General features: G+C 39.9%; 1 protein-coding gene across 8 annotated transcripts in view; it reads right to left on the bottom strand.

The window, feature by feature from the left end:
• Window positions 1–20,629, bottom strand: part of PDE11A (phosphodiesterase 11A) — a 411,261-nt gene that overhangs the window by 180,078 nt on the left and 210,554 nt on the right. For all 8 annotated transcript variants that reach the window (XM_007083909.3, XM_042994780.1, XM_042994778.1 and 5 more), the window contains one exon: window positions 7,155–7,287. In XM_007083909.3, the coding sequence (XP_007083971.2) occupies window positions 7,155–7,287 (133 nt within the window). The remainder of the gene's footprint in view (window positions 1–7,154; window positions 7,288–20,629) is intronic.

The raw sequence follows: 20,629 nt of genomic DNA on the forward strand, positions 1-20,629 counted from the left end.
TTGATTAGGTTATGTTATGTGGCAGAGGTGATGGGACAGCCACTCTTGTGATTATGTAAGTCACCCCTGACATTATGTAAGCCTCTGTCACAGCCAACTGGAGTGAGATTCTCCTGTTGGCTTTGAGCAGGTGAGCCGCCATGTTGTGAGAGGGCCATATGGCTAGTACCTAAGAGCAATTTCCAGGAGCTGAGAGAGACTTTTTACCAGCAGCCAGTAAGAAAATGGAAACCTCAGTCTGCAACTGCAAGGAACTCAATTTTACCAACAACCTGAATAAGCTCTGAAAAGTGCCAAAGTACAAACGAGAATGTCACCTGACTAACACCTTACTTTTAGCCTGTGAGACCCTGGAGCAGAGAACCCAGCTATGTCACGCCCAGATTTCTCACCTACAGAAGCTGTGAGATAATAAGTAGGCGTTTGTTTTAAGCTGCTGAATTTGTGCTGACTTGTTATGTGGCAATAGAACATTAATATACATGGTATTCTGTCCAATATCTTTAGGAGCCAAGCATGGGTACTGCCTCGCAAGGAGAAAATGACTGGGAAAACTACAAAGCCCACCTACATGATAACCCATGAACATGAGTGCTTCTTCAGGCACTATAAATAAATATAATTAGGTATATATACATATTGGTCTTCCATTCTTTTCATGGAGGATGTAACAGAGTCTTGTAACAGAATAAACATATCACAATCTTCATAAGGTGGCAGAATTTAAAGCTCAGAAATTTAGTTCTGGCTCTGTGAGTATCTTATATAACCATTCTGTCATAAATTTCCACCCATAAACCAGAGTCTGGCCTTACAATCATGCATGCTATCAAGCACAGCAGGCACTACTCCTAAGAGTCAACTCAAACAGGCAGACAGAAGGCAAATAATCACTGTGGCTTGCCCTCTAAGTTGCTCTGTTTCCCACAAGGAGGGAACTCCATTAAATATTTAATACAATCACAAAGAGAACACCCAGCAGGAGGACAACTATGATTATTTGCCCCATCGCCTTCACAGCAAGCTCCTGTGGCACCTGGGATGGGCTTTATATCACATTAAAGATCCCTTTGTAGTTTCTATTAAAAGGAAGACCAACAGTTTCGAAACTGAGGTTTCAAAATAAAGATCATTCTCTTGCTGTCTACCTTTGGGCAGAGTTTGTGAGGACTTCCCAGAAGTTATTATAAGGCATGAAAGACACCAAGATTGGAAATCCAGTTTCCACTTTAGCTGTACAGCTAAGGCAAAGCTTGGTAGGATAAATTCTCTCTTATTAACAGGAAATAGCCACTGGCATCATGAATCTCCAAACTGACAAGCTTCCCATGTTAGTCTAAATTGGAGAAGAAACTACCAAATGCACACAAAAGAACGTGCTGTGGTTGGCACCCAGTTAGAGATCTGAAGAATCCACAAGATGGTTCCCGGGGAGAGTCATTCATCAGTGCTCTGGACAGTTTCATTCAGGGAGTAGGGAACACTTCCCTAGCCAGTGTCAATGATCAGGAGCATCCATTTGGGCTTAACATGAACAAAAACTAAACTCCTATTGTATTATGCCATGGAGATTTTGGAGTTTATTTATTGCCCTAACTGATACAGTGGTTTGAACGTAGGCAACAGGGCTATGTTTGAAATATACCAGTGTAATTGGCTTTTTAGCTATATGTTTTAAAGATTGGTGGGTTGTTGGGGATTGGACTGTGTGGGGAGCCCCTGAAATTTGATCATCCTTAATGTACCTTGCAAATCTGGCCTCAGGATGTCTGGCCATTCTTTTGAAGAGCCGTCTTCATATTGCTGGCTCCTTTAGGGGAAGAGATGATGACCATCTCCCAAGATGCATCTCACAAGACATGCATCTAGCCGTCACCACTTTGTAACTAATGCCTATTATTGTTCCTCCTCTGAGAAGACAAGGAAAGACCTGGCTGTCTTGAAGACCTACAGGTTGTCAGATTAGTGCCACCATCTCTTCTTCACAGTCAACAAACAATCACCCTTAACTCTCCTCTTTGGCTACAGACTTTCATCTTCCTTCCCCACTGTGCCTCCAGATGAAGAGGACTGAAGTTGGCTTGTCTTTAATCAAGGTCTGCTGGTCTGCAGCTCTGTGTAAAGGCACCCTCATTTAGAGAAAAAGACCTGCTACTAGCACCCCACCCTCACCTCCAAATAAGAAACGAGTCCTTAATCACATGAGTATCTTCACTGACATTACAAAATATTGCTATAGAATTTTGCATGTTACAATATATACTCAAGTAGTATGCCCAAGATGGCTCAGCTGGTGAGGGGAGCTTACAGGACAAAAAGTTAAGTCTGCAGGCCAACATTCATGTACCTCTGTGGATAGAAAAAAGATGGAGTGGTGATTCCATTGCCCAGGCAGCCCCTTACCAGCTTAGGGAATTGAAGTTCCTGTCGGTTTTGTGCCCTGCCTTGAGGAAGGTGTGTGGCCTTAGGTAAGTCACTTTAGCCCTCTGAGTCTGCTTCCTCAAGTGTAAATTAAAGAAACCTCAAATATTCCTATTAACTGAAAGTTGACACATCTACAGTATGAAACCTCAGGATAAGGCCAATCCAATTTTCAGTGTTCTATCCCAGGACATTATATTGTCTGATGAATTGGGTCCTTCTTCATGTTCAGTGAAGAGATTTCAGGTTGCCAGAATTAGCCACTGAGCCACTGAGAACTTTAGGATAGATAAATGTGTTTCTGGCAAATTTAAGTTCATTATATGGACTTATGTTGAGAAAATCTGTAGGAAAAATAGGAAATGCTTTGAAAAAGATTACCCATGCTACCTCTCTGCAAAGTATCATTCTTGTTAACCAGCTTCAAACTACTCAGGGAAGTCAGTGAATATAGAGAACCAAAAAGCAAGCACTTTTTCCAGTGAAGAAAACTCTGGGAGATGCTCCCTTAATCCTGGCTTAAAAAAATCATTTCCTTATATTCTATCAGTGATAAGTAACTACTCAATTATGATTACTGGTAAAAATTATGGATCCACATGCTAGCAGACCAAGAAGAGAGGACTCAAACCTTTGCAGGAAGACAATGCAATTCTAAAAGTTACCCTCTACCTCTTTGATGATTACAGAATTACTGTTAGTGCAAGAATGAAGCATATTCATTTTGTCATGGTAATTTTTTATCTTGAGGAAAATACTTAACACATTAATAAAAAATATTTATCTGAAATGGTTGTCTTTATCTTATGATCTACACCATCTTACATCAGGCTTCATGGGGAGAAGGTTGGGGCCTCTTAGCCTCTTGGCACTGTGGCTCCGTCTGGAGTCTCATTCATTATTAACATAAACAGTTGACACCTGTCACTGAGGCAAAATATACTTGAGAAAGGAGGAAGCCTAAGCAGATAAATAATGTTGCTTTTCTTGGTATGATACATAACACACACATGCATACACACATGTGCCTACACACACACACACAACACAACATATACACAAATTTGTAGGACATATCTACTAAATGCCTCTCTCTCTCTCTCTTACCTCCAACTGCATTAATTCCTTTCTATTTTTTTTCCTTAGCATGAGAAGGGAAACATAACTTTAAATTCCAGTACCATACAAAGAGACCATATAAATATCATATATAATGCATCTCCAGATTTGTATTTGAAATTTGGTTATTAGGTGTGTGACAGACTGAAAGCATTTTAGGTGTAAGGACAAGAAATAATGATGGTCTAAGTACATGCTTTATTTTATCAGAGGGAAGAATGTGATTTTACTAAATAGTCACTGCTTAACCTACCACAGTTTACTGCCTTCAGATATCATTGCTTCTAACTACTGGATAAAAGCATGATATTTTGGGGGCGCCTGGGTGGCTCAGTCAGTTAAGCCTCCGACTTCGGCTCATGATCTCACAGTCTGTGAGTTCGAGCCCCGGGTCAGGCTCTGTGGGACAGCTCAGAGCCTGGAGCCTGCTTGGGATTCTGTGTCTCCCTCTCTCTCTGACCCTCCCCCGTTCATGCTCTGTCTCTCTCTGTCTCAAAAATAAATAAACATTAAAAAAATTTTTTAAAAAAGCATGATATTTTTTTATGCCAAATCTCACAGAACTAACTGTTGCATTTTTGCTCAAGAGTCCACCTTGTTCTTTTTATAGATCAGTGGAGTAGGCTGCCTTATCGGAATGGACTATAAGCAGAGAAAAATGTAAAATGGCTGTATCACTAATCAGGAAGAGTTCTGGTAAGAGTCTGACTGTAGACATAAGAATATGGTCTATCCAAGATCACTATAATAAGCAAGAAGTTTTCTTGAGATAGTAAATGTGCTTGCTACATGTGCTGTTTTTGTAAGAAAAAAAAAGGGCAAGGGCACCTCTGTGGCTCAGTTGGTGAAGTATCCAACTTCGGCTCAGGTCATGATCTCATGGTCTGTGGGTTCGAGCCCTGTGTGGGGCTCTGTGCTGACAGCTTGGAGCCTGGAGCCTGTTTCAGAGTCTGTGTCTCCCTCTCTCTCTGACCCTCCCCTGTTCATACTCTGTCTCTCTCTCTCTCTCTCTCTGTCTCTCAAAAATAAATAAACATTAAAAAAAAAAAGAGCAATGATTGGACAAGAATTTTTCCTTCCCTGATAGAGGTGAAGATAGCCTATGACCCAGCATGTCATTCTCAAGATATAGACACTACAAAAACTCCTGTATGTGTGCACTAGAGACATGTACGAGAATGTCCCTGGCAGTTACGTATGTAAAAGCAAAACACGGAACCCAAATGTCCATCAACACTATAGTGGACAAATAAAGTGAGGTTTATTCATACAGTGGAATACTTGGCAGCAGTGAAACTAAATGAATGAATTACAAACTCCTATGACTCAGGAACATACGTTGAATGAAAAAACAAGCCACAGAAGAATACATACAATATAATTTAATTTCTATAAATTTCAGAGAAACACAAGATATAATGACATATTTGGCATGGAGTCAAACATATGCAATGAACCTACACAGAAAAGCAAAAGAGTGTTAAATTCAAATTAGGACAGTGGTTACCTCAGCAGGGAAAGTAAAGGAGAAAGTACTAGAGAAGATCAGTACAAGGATTCAAAAGTAATCATCCTGTTCTTTTCTTAAACTGGGTAGTGGGTGTTCACTGCATCATGTTTTGTTATACCTTAACATACGGCTAATGAACCAGCTTTTTAAAATGGTGTAAAAAAAATAAAATGGTGTAATTTTTTTTATTCCTTTTGCTTCCTCAGAATTTGACTTCATGGTTCAAAGCTAAGAGCAGAATAACATAAATCCATACCAAATTTAGTACTATGATTTGGGGTAGGAATCAACCCATCACCCCTTGACATCTAATCTCACATGATGGCTTGGTAACAAAGGATTGGTAATGAATGGTTTTTCTGCATAGCAAGGCTTGTAGTTTGTTCAACTATTACTGATGTCAGTAAGAGGATACTGAGAGCATTCCTTCATAAAATTGTGTTTAGACATCTGTTCTTCAGTATTTTCTCTCTAAAAGCAAGGAAGAAAGAAACATGGCCAAAGGCAAAATTTCATCGAATTAGTCCTAGCCCAATCATAATGCTAAAGTATACAAATATTGAGCTCTATCAATCATTTCTGCTCTGCTAATCACAGAACCAAGGTGGTGTTATTCTCCCTCAAAGGAGGACAACTAAAGGAGCTTTGGGCTGTGTACTTCCCCGAGGAAGGTAACTCAAAGCTCAGAAATAACACATCAGAACTGAAGAGACCTAGAGGATGGTCAGTGTGGGGACAGCTCAGGGGGAGCATGCTGCAGAGACACCCAACCCAGACTGGGAGTTCATGAAAGGATTTGCAAGGTAGGAGCAGCTGAACTCTATGCTTAAGAATGAACAGAAACTACTAGAGGACATAGCCTGGGGGAAGAAAGCTCCAGGCAGCTACAGAGAGGTGCTGAGTTTTGGGGAGTCTAAAATCTCCCTGCAGAGATCTGAAAAGATGACACGACTAAAGTTCTAAGTTTGGTTTAGACTGAAGCCCCCTGCCACATCGTGACCCACCCCAGACGTAGGACAGCACAGGGCAAGGCTGAGGGGGAGGGCTCTGGAGTCCAGAGACTGAGACTGAATCCCTGTCTCCAGAGTCATCAACCAGCTCTCATTTCAGCTTAAATGTTCAGTTCTTATTGCTAATGTATCCTCCGTGCTGTAGCCACCGAAGTGGTGTGATCTTCCTAAAATACAACTCCTGTGTCTCCCTGATTAAAAACTCAACTACTGATTCCCCGTTGCCCAGGATAAATACTCAAACTTCTTAATGCAGCTTTCAGATTGGAGCAATCTGGCCCCTGCTTCCCTCTCCAGCCTCATCTACCTGGTGCTTCAGCAGCATTAACTCACCTCAGCCCCCAGCCCTCCAACCCCTCAGCCCCCCCATCCCCCGGGCCCCATGCTTTCTCAGCTTTGCCTAGAACACATCTCCACCTAAAACTCCTGCTACTCTTTAGATCTTCACTTGGCAATATAGAATAGGAAATGTGTAATTTATTGAATACACACACACATGCACACACAAAGATATAAGTTCATGTAAATTTGTCTGTATGATACTGTAGATACTTAGAATTTAAACACCTGCAAGTCTAGGTTGCTTTAATATATTCTGCATATAGCACAATGTGCCTTCAAAATTAACATTAAACAATAACAAACCAATTTACCATTTCTTGGGAGCAATTTTTAAAAACATGGTAATTGTTCTAGCATCTGTTGGGAAATAACTATGTTATATCCACATTTTTATTAATAACTATTTCATAGTTTAATATAAACTATCTTTAATATAAAGTGTTCATGAATTAATGCATGGGTACATGCAATATAATATGTACCCAATTGTAAAGAGCATCAAAGTAATACATAATAGATAGCCATTTTGCCACAAATCAGAGTAGAGAGAGATTTTTCTGTTACTCAACAGTAGACAATGCTAAAAATCTGATCACAGGGGAAAGACGCAAAAAAAAAAAAAACAAAACAAAACTGCCAGTAAACTCAGGGGTGACTGTGATGTATACGATGTCCCTTTTTTGCTTCAACCAGCAAACCATCACCAGTGTGACAACTGAACCTTAAGAGTGCAACCAGAGAATTCCTCTTACCTCGGCATCAAAGCGAGGATCCTGGTAGGCATCGCTGATGTTCACCGGGAGGCCTGTGGAAGCCACTAGCTCGGCAACACTGTTATTTATAAGCCAGTCGGAATATGAGGATTTCTCCATGCTCTCTTTGAAACTATCAAAACCAAAGCAGGCAGTAAGAAAACAGAGAAACGTAAGTTTGTTTGAAAGCAAATCTTATAAAACTATACTCATAGTAAGATTATCTATCCTCCTTAAGAAGGGATAAGTGACTTCAGTCACAGAATAGCGGGGTAATTATCAGTAGCTACTTCAAAAAACCTTGCCCGGGATGAGCACTGGGTGTTGTATGGAAACCAATTTGACAATAAATTTCATAAATTAAAACAAAACAAAACAAAACAAAAAACCTTGCCCACTGTAATGTAAAATAATCAAATCCATGGGAAGACATAATAGATTCTCCATGACCCAGAGAACAACTCTAGGTTGTATTTAGGCCAAAGCAGACAGACATAAAGTAAATAATCAAGTAATGACCAAACCTGACTTGAGGATGCCAAAACCCTGGCGTAATAAATTCCCCTGCCCTCCCCGGCCCACACCCCTTAACTAAGTGGACTGGACGTGTGATATCAGGAAAAATTAAATCCCAGAATGGAGAAAAATCAGGAAACAAGTTGAGAATTTACAAAATTGTAACTGTAGCAAAAGAGCAGGTCTAGACCATGGGTAATCTTAGTACTTATGTAAAGGTTTTTGTAGCATGTCTCAGAGTTTCTTAACAAAAGCACATTTCTACTTAACAAAATCTTGCTGGAAAACCTGTTTTAATTCTACTGACCCCTAACAGGAATAATTTAAATTATATCCACATTTGATTTCAACAGGAATTTTATGCTAAATGATTTTGTGAACTTTGCCTTGTATTACTTTCACTGTAATTGCCAAATTTACAGAAATGCCATAAGAATTAGTAAGATTCCCTACTCCCTCTCTCCTGTCCATCATTTCTTCCCCCAAATACATACTGAGCACTGCCAGGAGCTATGGAATTGCAAAACTGAGTACTGTTCAAATTAGCAATATCAAGGAAAAATTTCGTGGAGAATATTAGATTTGTGGCTTTGCAGGTGATAACTGAAATTACATAAATGAATGCCGGTATACCAGGGCAATGTTTTCCCAACTTGGTTCTGTGGAACCCTGGGTTCCAGGATATGTGAGTGAGTGTACCACAACGAGAATAATAAGAATTCTACTGACTTTTTAATCTAAACTACCTTATATGGAAGGAAAACACTAAGCCCTGTAAATAGTCATTGTTACTATGCAGTAATGTGCCTGCATGGAATTTGGGCCCTACCAAGAATTTGTGGCATGGAGAGGCCACCAGATGCTTGAGGAAGTGGGAAGCACAGAAGTTCTTTAGCAACATTAATAGGTGCCATCTGTGATGACGGCTGGTCTGTGTCTGATAAATGTAACATATATTTGTGATGATATTCATCCCTTATTGCATATCAAACATTACTAACACACACGTTTATTCCCTATGAATCTCTGGCTGTGAGAAGTGGAAGTTTTAATGAAAAGCTGGGTCTTATATTTCTCATATGGTGCCTAAATCAAAGAAACGAAAAGACTGAGGACTTCAAAGGTAAGATGAAGCCCTTATTTCCTAAAACAAACAAAGGAACATCAACAAAGTCCATGTTTTATTTTCTTTGCTCTATTATACCTGTGAGAAGGGAAATTTTATGTTGTGCTGCAATGAAAACAAAACATAGGAGGAAACATGATAATGTACCTGATATGAGGTTCCAACTTAATGAAGCCATTTCTAAGTTTATAAAAGTGTGTGACTGAATGCTTCTCATTTCTTACAGCGATTAGTTGGTCTATGAACTCACTCTGAACTATCTGGGTACTTTATTCCATTCTACAGTTTTTAAAAGCGTTCTGTGATAAAACAGTGTGGAAAGTGCTGACCTGGAGTGCCCTGGGCAGAAGGGGTGCAATGGGACCCTGGGGATGAGCCACAGAAGAACCAGAGAGAAGAATGGTTGGGGCAGGCAAAGGGGCCAGTGGTGAATGCGCTAAGGAAGAAACCAGTTTCACCAAGTGTGAAAACCTATAAGCTGGGTCTTTCAGGATGGGCAAGTGAGTTCAGCAAGGAGAGACTGGGGTGGTGAGGAGGAAAGCGCCCGAGGAGGAGGAAACAGCAAGAAGAAAGATACGAAGGGAAAAGAGTACAGTAAGTACAGTAACACTGAGTAATCCCTTAAATGAACAGGTCAGGGCTTAAAGGTGGAGGCTTTGACCAACGGGCTTCAAACTTAGTTACAGGCAATGGCAAGCTGTTGGAGAGTACTGAGCAGGGAAGTGACATGATTTGAGATGTGACTTCAGAAAGCTTCAGGAAGCTTAATCCAGGAAGCTTAAACAAGGAGCAAGAAAAACTGACTGAGAGAGATGGAAGGTAGACCAGCGAAGTTGTGCCGATGGGAGGTGATGATGCTGGTCCCTCAGGAGATCCTGCAGAAGACTCCGCAGGGCTTGGTGGGCAGACAGCTTGGCTTATGTTCTGCTTGTGTGTGTCTGTGGCACTATTAGAAGTGAGTTGGTTTGAGAAGTGGGAGATGGGGAACAATAACAGACCTTTTGTGAACCTGGAACATGTTACTCATTGTTGAAACTCCAGGAACAAAATCCATATAAGATCCTTAGGACTGGAAATACTATAGAGTTGGGATTATCTTCGAGGAGAATACAATGGATGAGATTGACCAGGGAGAGAATATGCGGGAAAATCTGTATCTAGGGGAAGGAAGAAGAAGAAAGGCAGTAATAAAGGTGGGGTGGGGGGGGGTGGGGGGAAGAGAAGAAAGAAAAAGGAGGAAAGCAAATTTATCATCACCCAAGTAGTCTAACGGCCTGGCTGGATGCTTTACCTAATTAATTTGTTTTGTTTTCACATATATCTATGAGATGGGTACAATTCTCTACATTTTACAGATCAGAAAACTGAGGTTCAGAGATGCTAAATAATTTTCCTAAGTGGAGATAGAATTTTCAGCTAAGCATGACTACAGAGCCTCAGATTATTCTGTTTATCCTGTCGCCTCTCAGGGAAGGAGTCAATGGGTAGGAGTTGAGCAAGAATAGTAGGTTGTCACCTAAAGAAAAGAAGGGAGTGGCAGTCAGCATCACGGGGAGTTTAAAGGAGACACTGCAGATCATAAACACTTGAGTCTGAGACTACATGCAGTCAAAGGAAGAGGGAGGAAAAGACATTGGATTTGATCATCCAGAGCTGTAGGTCACTGCTTAACAAAATTCCCAAGGAAGATGTTGAAAACTTACTGAGCAGGGGCTCCTGAAAGACTCATCCTAAACTAAAACATGCTTAGAACTGGGGTTAGTTTGGGCTGCATATGTATTGCAATCACTCTAAAATTATAGGACAACGTGGGGTGTCTGGGTGGCTCAGTTGGTTCAGCGTCTGACTCTGGATTTTGGCTCAGGTCATGGTCTCATGGTTTGTGAGATCAAGCCCCAGGCGTGGAGCTTGTTTGGGATTCTCTCCCCCTTTCTCTGCCCCTCTACCACTCACACTTTCCCTCTCTAAATAAATAAATAAATATATATATATATATATATATAAATACATAATAAATAAATAAATAAATAAATAAATAAATAAATAAATAAACATTTAAAATTGTAGGTCAGGGGCGCCTGGGTAGCTCAGTTGGTTAAGCATCCGACTTTGGCTCAGATCATAATCTCATGGTTCATGAGTTCGAGTCCCTCATCGGACTTTCTGCTGTCAGCACAGCAGACTCTCTCCACCCTTCCCCACTCTCTCTCTCTCAAAAATAAATAAACATTTTAAAGAATAAAATAAAATTGTAGGACAATGTAAATGGGTCAATTCTGTGCAAGGCACTCTGCATAAGAGAAGTTGAGGTGGTTTCTAGAAAATATAAACTATGGTCTCTGGCCTTACAGAGGTTGCCATCTACTTGGGGAAATGAGAAATAAACATACTGACATTTGCACAATGCACAATTTAAATGCCCAGTTCAAATTTCAAATGACAGGGGCGCCTGGGTGTCTCAGCTGGTTAAGTGTCTGACTTCGGCTCCATTCATCTCACGGATCCTGGGTTCAAGGCCCACGTTGGGCTCTGTACTGACAGCTCAGAGCCTGGAGCCCACTTCGGATTCTGTGTCTCACTCTCTCTGATCTTCCCGCACTCTCTCTCTCTCTTTCTCTCTCTCTCAAATATAAATAAACATTAAAAAAAATTTTTTTAAACCCACAAATTTCAAATGACAAATTTGTCACATGGCTGTGTTGACTAGTTGCCAACTCAATTGTACCAGTCATAAATGCAAAAGAAATGCAAAAGAAGTGAAGGGAGGAAGAAACCACCTCAGCCGCTATAATCGAACTAAGGCTCCAGAAGGGAGGGGAGATTTTAATCATCCTATAGCTGCAACAGTGCAAACAGATTTTCTGAAAACCACCTCTCCATTTCTTCAGTTTAATGTTACACAGGTACATAAACTAAGGTGCAGGGCGACAGAATAAACTAAGGTGCAGGGCTCAGAGAGACAGTCAGGAAGGATGATTGTCACTCTTAGTAATTATATCACATTCTGGCTTTTACACCAATTCAACCTTCCAAATCAACCTTCCAAATCTTAAGTTTTTACTGTAATACAGAATCATGATGTTGAGTAGAGCTCTCAAAACCTTGCTTTTTAAGATTTATTAAAAAATTTTTTTTAATGTTTATTTATATTTGAGAGAGAGATTGAGACAGAGCATGGGCAGGAGAGGGGCAGAGACAAAGGAGACACAGAATGTGAAGCAGGCTCCAGGCTCTGAACTGTCAGCACAGAGACCGACACGGGGCTCTAACTCATGAACCGTGAGATTATGACCTGAGTCGAAGTCTGACACTTAACTGACTGAGCCACCCAGGTGCCCCAAACTTGCTTTTTTTTAAAAGATGATTTCTGTTTTATGAGTAAGACCATGAATTTTAGATCAGATATATCTGATTCAAATACCTATTTTGCCACTTCCTAGGCAGTGATCTCAGACAAGTTACTTACACTTCATCTGTAAAATGGGTATAATACTCTTACTTAGTTATTGCTCAGATTAAGGTAATAATTTATACAAGTGTTTAACATACTATCTAGCCCATAGTAAACAGTCTTTTTAAAGTATCAACTTTTTAGCAACTTCTAGAGTAAATTCTGCATGTGACAGTACCCTTTGTACACTTCAGCAACTAGGTATTGTGAATTTAATCATAAAGGAAAAGGCTCAAGTTGTTTCTTTTTCTTGAGGGACACATTTAGCTTAAAGGATCAGTTCTTCCGTAAAGGTCCTGTGGGTCAACTCCTTCTAATTTATGCAGGTCCTTTTATTTTGTGTGGTTTCCTTTCCTTCGATTGATTTCTGTTGGAGCAGAACATGGTAAGATGGACACGGCCATGTGTGGTAATGCAGGTTCTGCCCCGCATGGGGGTGCCCTGTACAAGGAATGAATGGAGGGTGACATCTAGCCTAGTTGTGCATGTTGGCTTTGAACTGCATCCATCTAAAGGAAGTACTTTTTCTATTTTCACAGAGATGCTGTACGGGCTGACAATGGTCTCATTTCAATCTCTCCAACAAATGGACAGCTAATATTAAATTGATTACCTTTCATGACCGGGAACTCATTACCTACAAAAATATTCCATTCCATTTTGTGGCAGCTCAATTTACTTTCTAATAATCATCCTTTGCTCCCAGTCCCATGGTTTGTAGATCATGGATCTCATTACCTGACAGCCCTTGAAATATCTGGCAATAATAACATGTTCCCCACAGTCTTCCACCTAAGATCATTCTTTTCCAACCAGCTCCAATTCCTTCAGGTACTCCTGCTCTGGCATGCCTTCCTTATTCTCACCATCCCAGTCCTAGGTGTATCCCTGCAGATTAATTGCCCTTTGGAGTATGAAATCCAGTCTAGAATAGTCTTATACATGGGATCTGAGCAGGATAGAGGTGGGATGACCATCACCTTTGTTCCAGATCCTGTTCCCCCCAAGAAGAGTCAAGGTTGGTAGTTTCTAACAGGTCTTATTTTTTTTTTTTAATTTTTTAAATTCATTTTATTTTTGAGAGGCAGAGAGAGACAGAGCACGTGTGGGGGAGGAGCAGAGACAGAGGGAGACACAGAATCGGAAGCAGGCTCCAGGCTCTGAGCTGTCAGCACAGAGCCCGATGCGGGGCCCGAACTCACAAACCGTGAGATCATGACCTGAACTGAAGTCGGACGCTCAACCGACTGAGCCACCCAGGCGTCCGTAACAGGTCTTATTTTTTTAATAGGTTGTTGGAAGCTTAAATTAATATCCAAAATTGAATTGACCAATTTTATAGGGACCCCGATGTGACCAGAATATCAAAGGCCAACAAATCCAGCACTAAGATTTTCAATTTGGGCTAGGACCAAGATAAGGAGAATTACTGCAGTTTACAAATATATCAATAATTTGATTACTCTGTAGTTTGTGGGTGCAAATGAGATCATGCCAGTTGAGTGGATTTTAGCTGCCATGTGCGTAACTGTAAGACCAAAGACACCTCCAAGTCCTCTCCCTACTCCTAGTCTCTAAGGAGACTTATTCTTTCACTCAAGGCGCCTTGTCAAAGCCTTGGAAGCCACTTAAGGGAAGCCAGACACTTGAGGGTACTAAAGCTTCATGGAGTAAAGAAGGAATCCTCTCCCCCAAGCTCTGATAGCATTTAGGCCCCTAGGTCCTAAAGCCATACTGCTTATGTCTACACTGTCACAAGTTTTCTCATTGAACAGTCCCTTTAGTTTCTGCCCATACCCTTCTCTGTATAGGCAGGGAATAGGGCTGGGATGACCCTTCTTTTGGCAAAAAGAAAAAGACACTTATTGATCATCTCATGCAAGTGGATGTCTGGTGTGACTGACTGTCGGTGGATTTGCAAATATTTTGCCAAGACATTTACTGTGCACCAACCAGTGCACCACAGAGAGAGGAAAAATGTCTTAAAATTCTATATGACATTCATTTGTTCTTGAAAAATCAAAAGTTTTGATAGACCATTAAAATATTTACAAAGTTTGTTTGTTTTAATATCTGTCCATGTTTAATAGCTTCTGGTATGCAAGTCATAACGCTAGTTTGACTCCTTTGGTGGGGATGTTAAAATAAATTCTGACTTAAAGAAAAAAAAAACAGCAGACAAAACAAGTCTTTGAAATAAGAGTCTTAGAAAAGAAAATAAATACCTAGGTTATCACCTAACTTCAGTGAAACTTCCTTAAAAGGTAAAAATTAACCACTAAGCTCATTTTAGCTCTTTAAAAAAGTAGACCTCCCTAAGATCAAAATATGTTTAAAATAACAGGAAAATTGTAAAGAGGTCCTTTACTTATATTTTACTAGAACCAGGTGCATAGGAAGATGCAGGTTTTTAAGTGAGTTTCCTGCCAAGGGATGCAGTTTAGTCTTCTTGCCCAGTGGTATCTTGCTTCCAAATATGAGACTCCCACTGACTTCAAAGAGAGTTTCATGAGCTCAAATATTGACTGTGGAAGGATAAAAGAGAACTGCCCTATTATAGAAAACACATAATTCCTGAAATGCGGCTGCCCCTAAGTGAGGGCCAGTGAGGTAGATATAAACCTCAGGATAACAAGTTGAAGGGTAGTGGAGGAGGCAAATCAATACAAGTAAAACAAAACAAGACAAAATAAAATACCCCTAGACAAGTAACTTCACCGTCTTCACTTGTCTAAAAAACCTATCTTGGCCAAAGATTCAAACATGGAAAATTATATGAAAATAACTCAAAACTATTTTTCAGAATTAATTCTCAAAACGAGTCTCTAAAGTAGAAGACAAAATATCTGAATAAAATAATGTTAATCATTAGACTGTATCTGTATTGACATTTTTGTCCTCAAGACTAGAGTTTAACCTTCACTAGAGACTCCCAAGACTTTGCTCTTTGAAGAATGACCATGGGCTGGGCCCCTACTAAGTGCTGGACAATTCTGGGGCAAGTCTGGCATGAACATACCCATAAGAGTCTTTTCCTTTTTGCTTAAAGAAGTTGGCAGTGGGAACCCATCTGCCTATGGATGGTCAGCTCAGTACTGCCCCTACCTAAACAGAAAGAGGTTATAGGAAGAAGCTAAAGGGGTCACACCTTTGGGGAGCTCACAAACAATGACAATGGTTTGTGATAAATGCCCCAAAGGAAAAATACACAAAACATTACCAGACCTGAGAAAAGAAGGATCAGTTTTGTTTGCGTTGGGAATGGTATTTGGAAAATCACTTCCCAAAAGGAAGTTGGTCTAAGCTAGTTTTTGAAGTAAAAGGTCATCTGGAAGAGGAAGAGGGTAAAAAGAATCCAGACAAAACCATAGCATGAGGAAAGCTTTAGAAGTGTGAGGTTTTCTGTATTGATATGATAAATATTAGAGCTAAAACTTAGGATACATGGTGGAAGTGATCACCAAGGCTACAGTGGCAGAGGCCAACACATATACTGTGTGGTTTCATGCACATACTTTGTATCCACAACCAAATATATACTGATGATCTTCGAATCTACACCAGCAGCCCAATGAATCCTGACATCCCTACATACATATCCAAGCATTTTCTGAACACTTCTTCAAGGTCATCTCCAGGCACCTCAAATTTAACATTTTCAAGACTACACTAATACATTCTCCTTGACGTGTTATCAATGATTAATGAAAACTGTGACCATTAACTAAAAATATATCACTAAATATATAACTAAAAATATATATTAGGAGCAGAATGTTTCAACACAGACACAGTATATTTTCTCATTGTCAAGGGATTGTCAATTGCCCTCTGATACCTTGAGTATTATCCAGTGGGGGCAGGATTCAGAAAGGCGAAGAGACAGGAATTCCAAGAACTCTTTAGGACAGATATTTCTTTTTTATGCTTTGCAAACAAAAATTGATTTTTGATCTGTAGGTCATGCCTGGTACTATTTGCCATTTTGCTTCACAGGCTAGAGGTCGTTCTGAACTTTGGATCTCAAAGAGAAACTCCATTCCTTACTTTTTCTTTTCAGGTAAATCTATCTAACCCTGGGTCCTTCCTGAAGCCTCGAGCTCTGCAACATTATTTGAAGTTGTCTTTCAATTAGGAGATTAAGGAACTAAGTCAATACCAGTGGGACTCAAAGCTAGCACCCCAGCAGGAGAGTCTTGAAAACCCAGAACTGAGACATGAATAATCCCCTACTGGCTTCAGTGTATCTTTGAAGGTTACCAAACAAACCTTTTAGTCATAAAAAGTAATGGGGGAGAGTGTAATTAGCAAGCAGAGTTAGCCTGTCAATTCTCGCAGTGTGGCAGGAGAGGAAGATGCTCTAAGTTGCAGAAGTCCCTGAAGCTTATCGTGACCTGTTAATGGACCTACATTTATGGTCTTGCCTCAGGACACTTCATCACACTCCCATTTCTCTCATTTTAGGCATTCCCTAGTTATTAGAAATTAAGACATGGTAACCAAAGAGTACATTTTCTATCCTTCATTTCTTCAAGTTGTACAATTAGAATGATGAAATTTATCACTCCCAGGAGTTGGTGTCACTTTGGGGAAGAGTCTTGTGACTCTTGGATGGGTGTCAGATGGCATCACTGTGAGTGGCTGATGTCTACAATTTAGCATCGTATAGTGACAACTGCTTGGTTTCACAGCCAAGCAAATCTGGAGGGGGGTTTTCATACCTTGGTCTAACATTTCGTAGTTGTAAGACTACAGATAAAATTTTAACGACTCTTAGTTTCCATAATGGAAAATAGAGGAAATAAAACTCATTTTACAGAGATGGTTTAAGGATACGATAATGCAATGTTGAAGAATGCATGGCACACAAAAAGCTCTCAATAAATATCAATTCCTTCTCTCACATAGATTTTTCTTTGTGATAGTGTTTTATTAAATACACCAAGGTGAGACATGCCCTGTTTATTTAACTGCTTCTTTCCTGGGTCAGGGGAGGTGTTAACTGTTTTTAACTGTGTCATCATTGTCATATATGGAGACTTGCTGAAGAGAAAACAGCAAAATTGTTGATAATAGAACTAACAGTTAACAATCCTATCCTGCTAGATGTTTCAAGTAGCCCCATCACATTTCTCTGTAGGGGAGCTACGGCCAACTCCATCTATCTGCTCTTCCATCTTTGAGGGCATACCTTCCCAACAAGTCCCGGGCATATGTCTGCATGGCAAGAAAGGAGAAGTGGACTCAATGTGTTAAAATATTAACTCAAGAACATTAAATAACAGACATACAAAAGTAAGTGAGTCAAACATAAAAACCAATCATTAAGGCTTTCAAGTTGCCAAAATTCTGTGTACTGCATAGCATCAATCTAAGAGACAGCTGACCTACATAAGTTACTTTATTATGCTTGATCTCAGTACTTATTCATGTGCCTTGTTGTTCATGGAACATTTGTATAGCTTTCATTCTCCTCTGTGACAGTTTTACTAGAGTGACAAGCCCATTGGTCCAAAATAAACAGGGGTAATGATAGGGTTTGTCTTTTAGTTGAATCTTCATGTTCGAAGGCAGGAAAAAGAGAAGACAGAAATTACATATGTTTAAGAGGTAAAGGTTAGATACTTGAGAAATATGTGTCCTTGACTTTCTTAAGATTTTGGAAGATACACAACTTCATTACAAATGTTTCCTCTCTTTCACTGATACTTAATTCTTATAATTAGCATCATGCAAATGGTGCATGGACACATACAAGACTAGGGTCATGGAGGGTATTTATAAAATAGGATTTTTGAGGGGGAAACATGCAAGCCCAGAGGTATCAAAGTGACATGGCTCCCTGAGAGGTATGCTGAGGTCAGGCGTAAAGTGTTTCAGAGGAAACACTTTAATCTCATAACACTCTGCATATTTTTAGAGAAAGGAAGCAGGAAATATATAGCTGATTCTGTAATAATAGAACTTCATGGTAAAGAACTGGTCTTGATACCAAGAGAGAGCCTCAGAGTTCAGTCTCTGGTACCAGTCTTGTCTTCAACTTAGCTTAACTCAGATATGCTGAGACATCTCCTCACTAAACAACAGAAAGGGGATAAAAATGAGCCTCCTGGGTTATCTGCATCTTTCTTCTTCAATTAGCAACATTAAATATTGGCATGATGAGGTTCAGCAGCCCTGAATTTGCTAGACAGTAGATATTAAAGAAGAATGCCCTAAGGTTCTTATATTAAAGGAAGTTAGTTATACAGCAACAAAAATCAAACCAAATCTTGCTTCTGTTCCAGGATGACTGGTGGTTCTGTTTTAGTTTTTAACATTTTAAAGGCTTTCTTCATTTTCTTGAATTCAGAATAGGTATCATATTCTTATTTATGCAAAACACCTATTACAGGCTTCCTAGCACATGCTTTCTAGCAGAGAAGAAGGAAAATCCCTAAAGAAGAAAGCAGGAAAACAATATATTCATATTCATCACATACTATGAAAATGTTCTGTCTTATACCATTGTGTGAATTTCTCTACCATTCCCTATCACTGTAGGTAACAGAGATTTAAAAGAAGGTAAAAAGAAGAGGACAGCCTTCCAAATTGGCAGATTAAGGACCACTGACAATTTGTTCCTCCACATAAAAGCAGTGAGAACACTAGCAAACATTGTCAAAATAAACATTTTGAGAACTCTGGAAATTAAGGAAAAGACTTGCAAAAATCTGAGGAGTGTTTATTCAAGAAAAACAGTTGAATCTCTGTAAGGACAGCAAGTTTTGGGGCATTTTAACTGACTTTACTCCCATCTCCCACTCCCCAACTCTAGGGTAGCCAGGAAAACCAACAGTCACATAATCACGTGAGTTGTGAGAGTCAGAATCCTAGCAGCAGCTGGCAGAGAAGGAAGTTTGAGAGCTCCCTAAAAGTCCTATCCCCAGAGAATTGTCATTATTTGACCTGTTTGGCAGCTCCATTGGAAACCTTCCCTCACAGAGTTTGTCTTTATTTGAACTGACTTGGGGCTTGCTCACTGAGAACAGCCTTCACCTCTGGGGCATTTGCGGAAAAAACCCAGCAGCAATTGTTTAACACTGCAACTGCTGTAGGCAGGGATAACAGTTGCAGCTAACAAGAAGTGGACCAGAAAACTTAAAAGAAGCATGGATAGAGTGCCTGGGTGGCTCAGTCGGTTGAGTGTCCGACTTTGGCTCAGGTCATGATCTCACAGTTCATGAGTTCGAGCCCCATGTCGGGCTCTGTGCTGACAGCTCAGAGCCTGGAGCCTGCTTCAGATTCTGTGTCTCCCTCTTTCTGCCCCTTCCCCGCTCATACTCTGCCTGTCTCTCAAAAATGAATAAACGTTAAAAAAAATTTAAGAAAAAAAGAAGCATGGAAATGAGATATTCCTAGAGGGGTTTTGAAAAGCTCTGACATATTCCTTGAAATCTAGAAGGGCACACTCATTTGCAGAGTTGTATGTGTGCCCAGGAAAGACCCCAAGAAGGCCCTAATCCCTTATCTCTGGCTGACCTTGAAGCTCTGTGTAAGCAGAAAGTGAAAGCTACATAAACTTCCTGTCAGAAAATTGAAGATATTACCCACATGCATACAGATCTCCTCAGCGAGGCTGGAAGATTTACTGGTTCAAGGCTTTTAAGGAAATCTGTGTCTAGTCATGAGTTCACAACAAGCTAACCAAGCAGAGAATTCAGTTGCCAAACATAACAAAAAATAGTTCGGGAAAGTCACTAAACAACAAACAGCAGCAGCGACAATAAGAGCAACAAATAGAAACAACAAAGTGAATGGTAAGTGGATCTGATCTCCAGAGTTTCCACACCATATTATTTAAAATATTCAGTTTTCAACAACAACAAAAAACTTAGACATAGAAAGAAACAGGGAAGTACGCAGGAAAAAAAGCAATCAACAGAAACTGTCCCTGAGTAAGTCCAGATGATGGACTTACTAGACAAAGACTTTAATTGAGCTATTATACATATATTCAAAATAACAAAGAGAACTAAATCTAAAGAACTAAAGGAAAATATGAGAACAATGTCTCACCAAATACACAATATCAAAAAAGAGTTGGAAATTATTAAAAAGAACCAAAAATTTAAGTCCTAGAATTGAAAACTACAATAACTGGAATGAAAAATTTGCACAAGAGGGTTCAACAGAAGGGTTGAGAAGCCAGGAGAAATAATTACCAAACTGGAAGATAGGTTAATCAAGAATATCTGATTTGAGAAACAGAAAGACAAAGAATGAAAGAAATTGAATGTCTCAGAGACATGTGAGACACCATCAAGCATATGGACATATACATAATGGGAGTGTCCAAAAGACAGGAGAGAGGAAAAGGGGCAGAAAGAATATTTGAAGAAA

Source organism: Panthera tigris, chromosome C1, assembly GCF_018350195.1.
Source record: "Panthera tigris isolate Pti1 chromosome C1, P.tigris_Pti1_mat1.1, whole genome shotgun sequence".
Taxonomy (NCBI): Eukaryota; Metazoa; Chordata; class Mammalia; order Carnivora; family Felidae; genus Panthera; species Panthera tigris.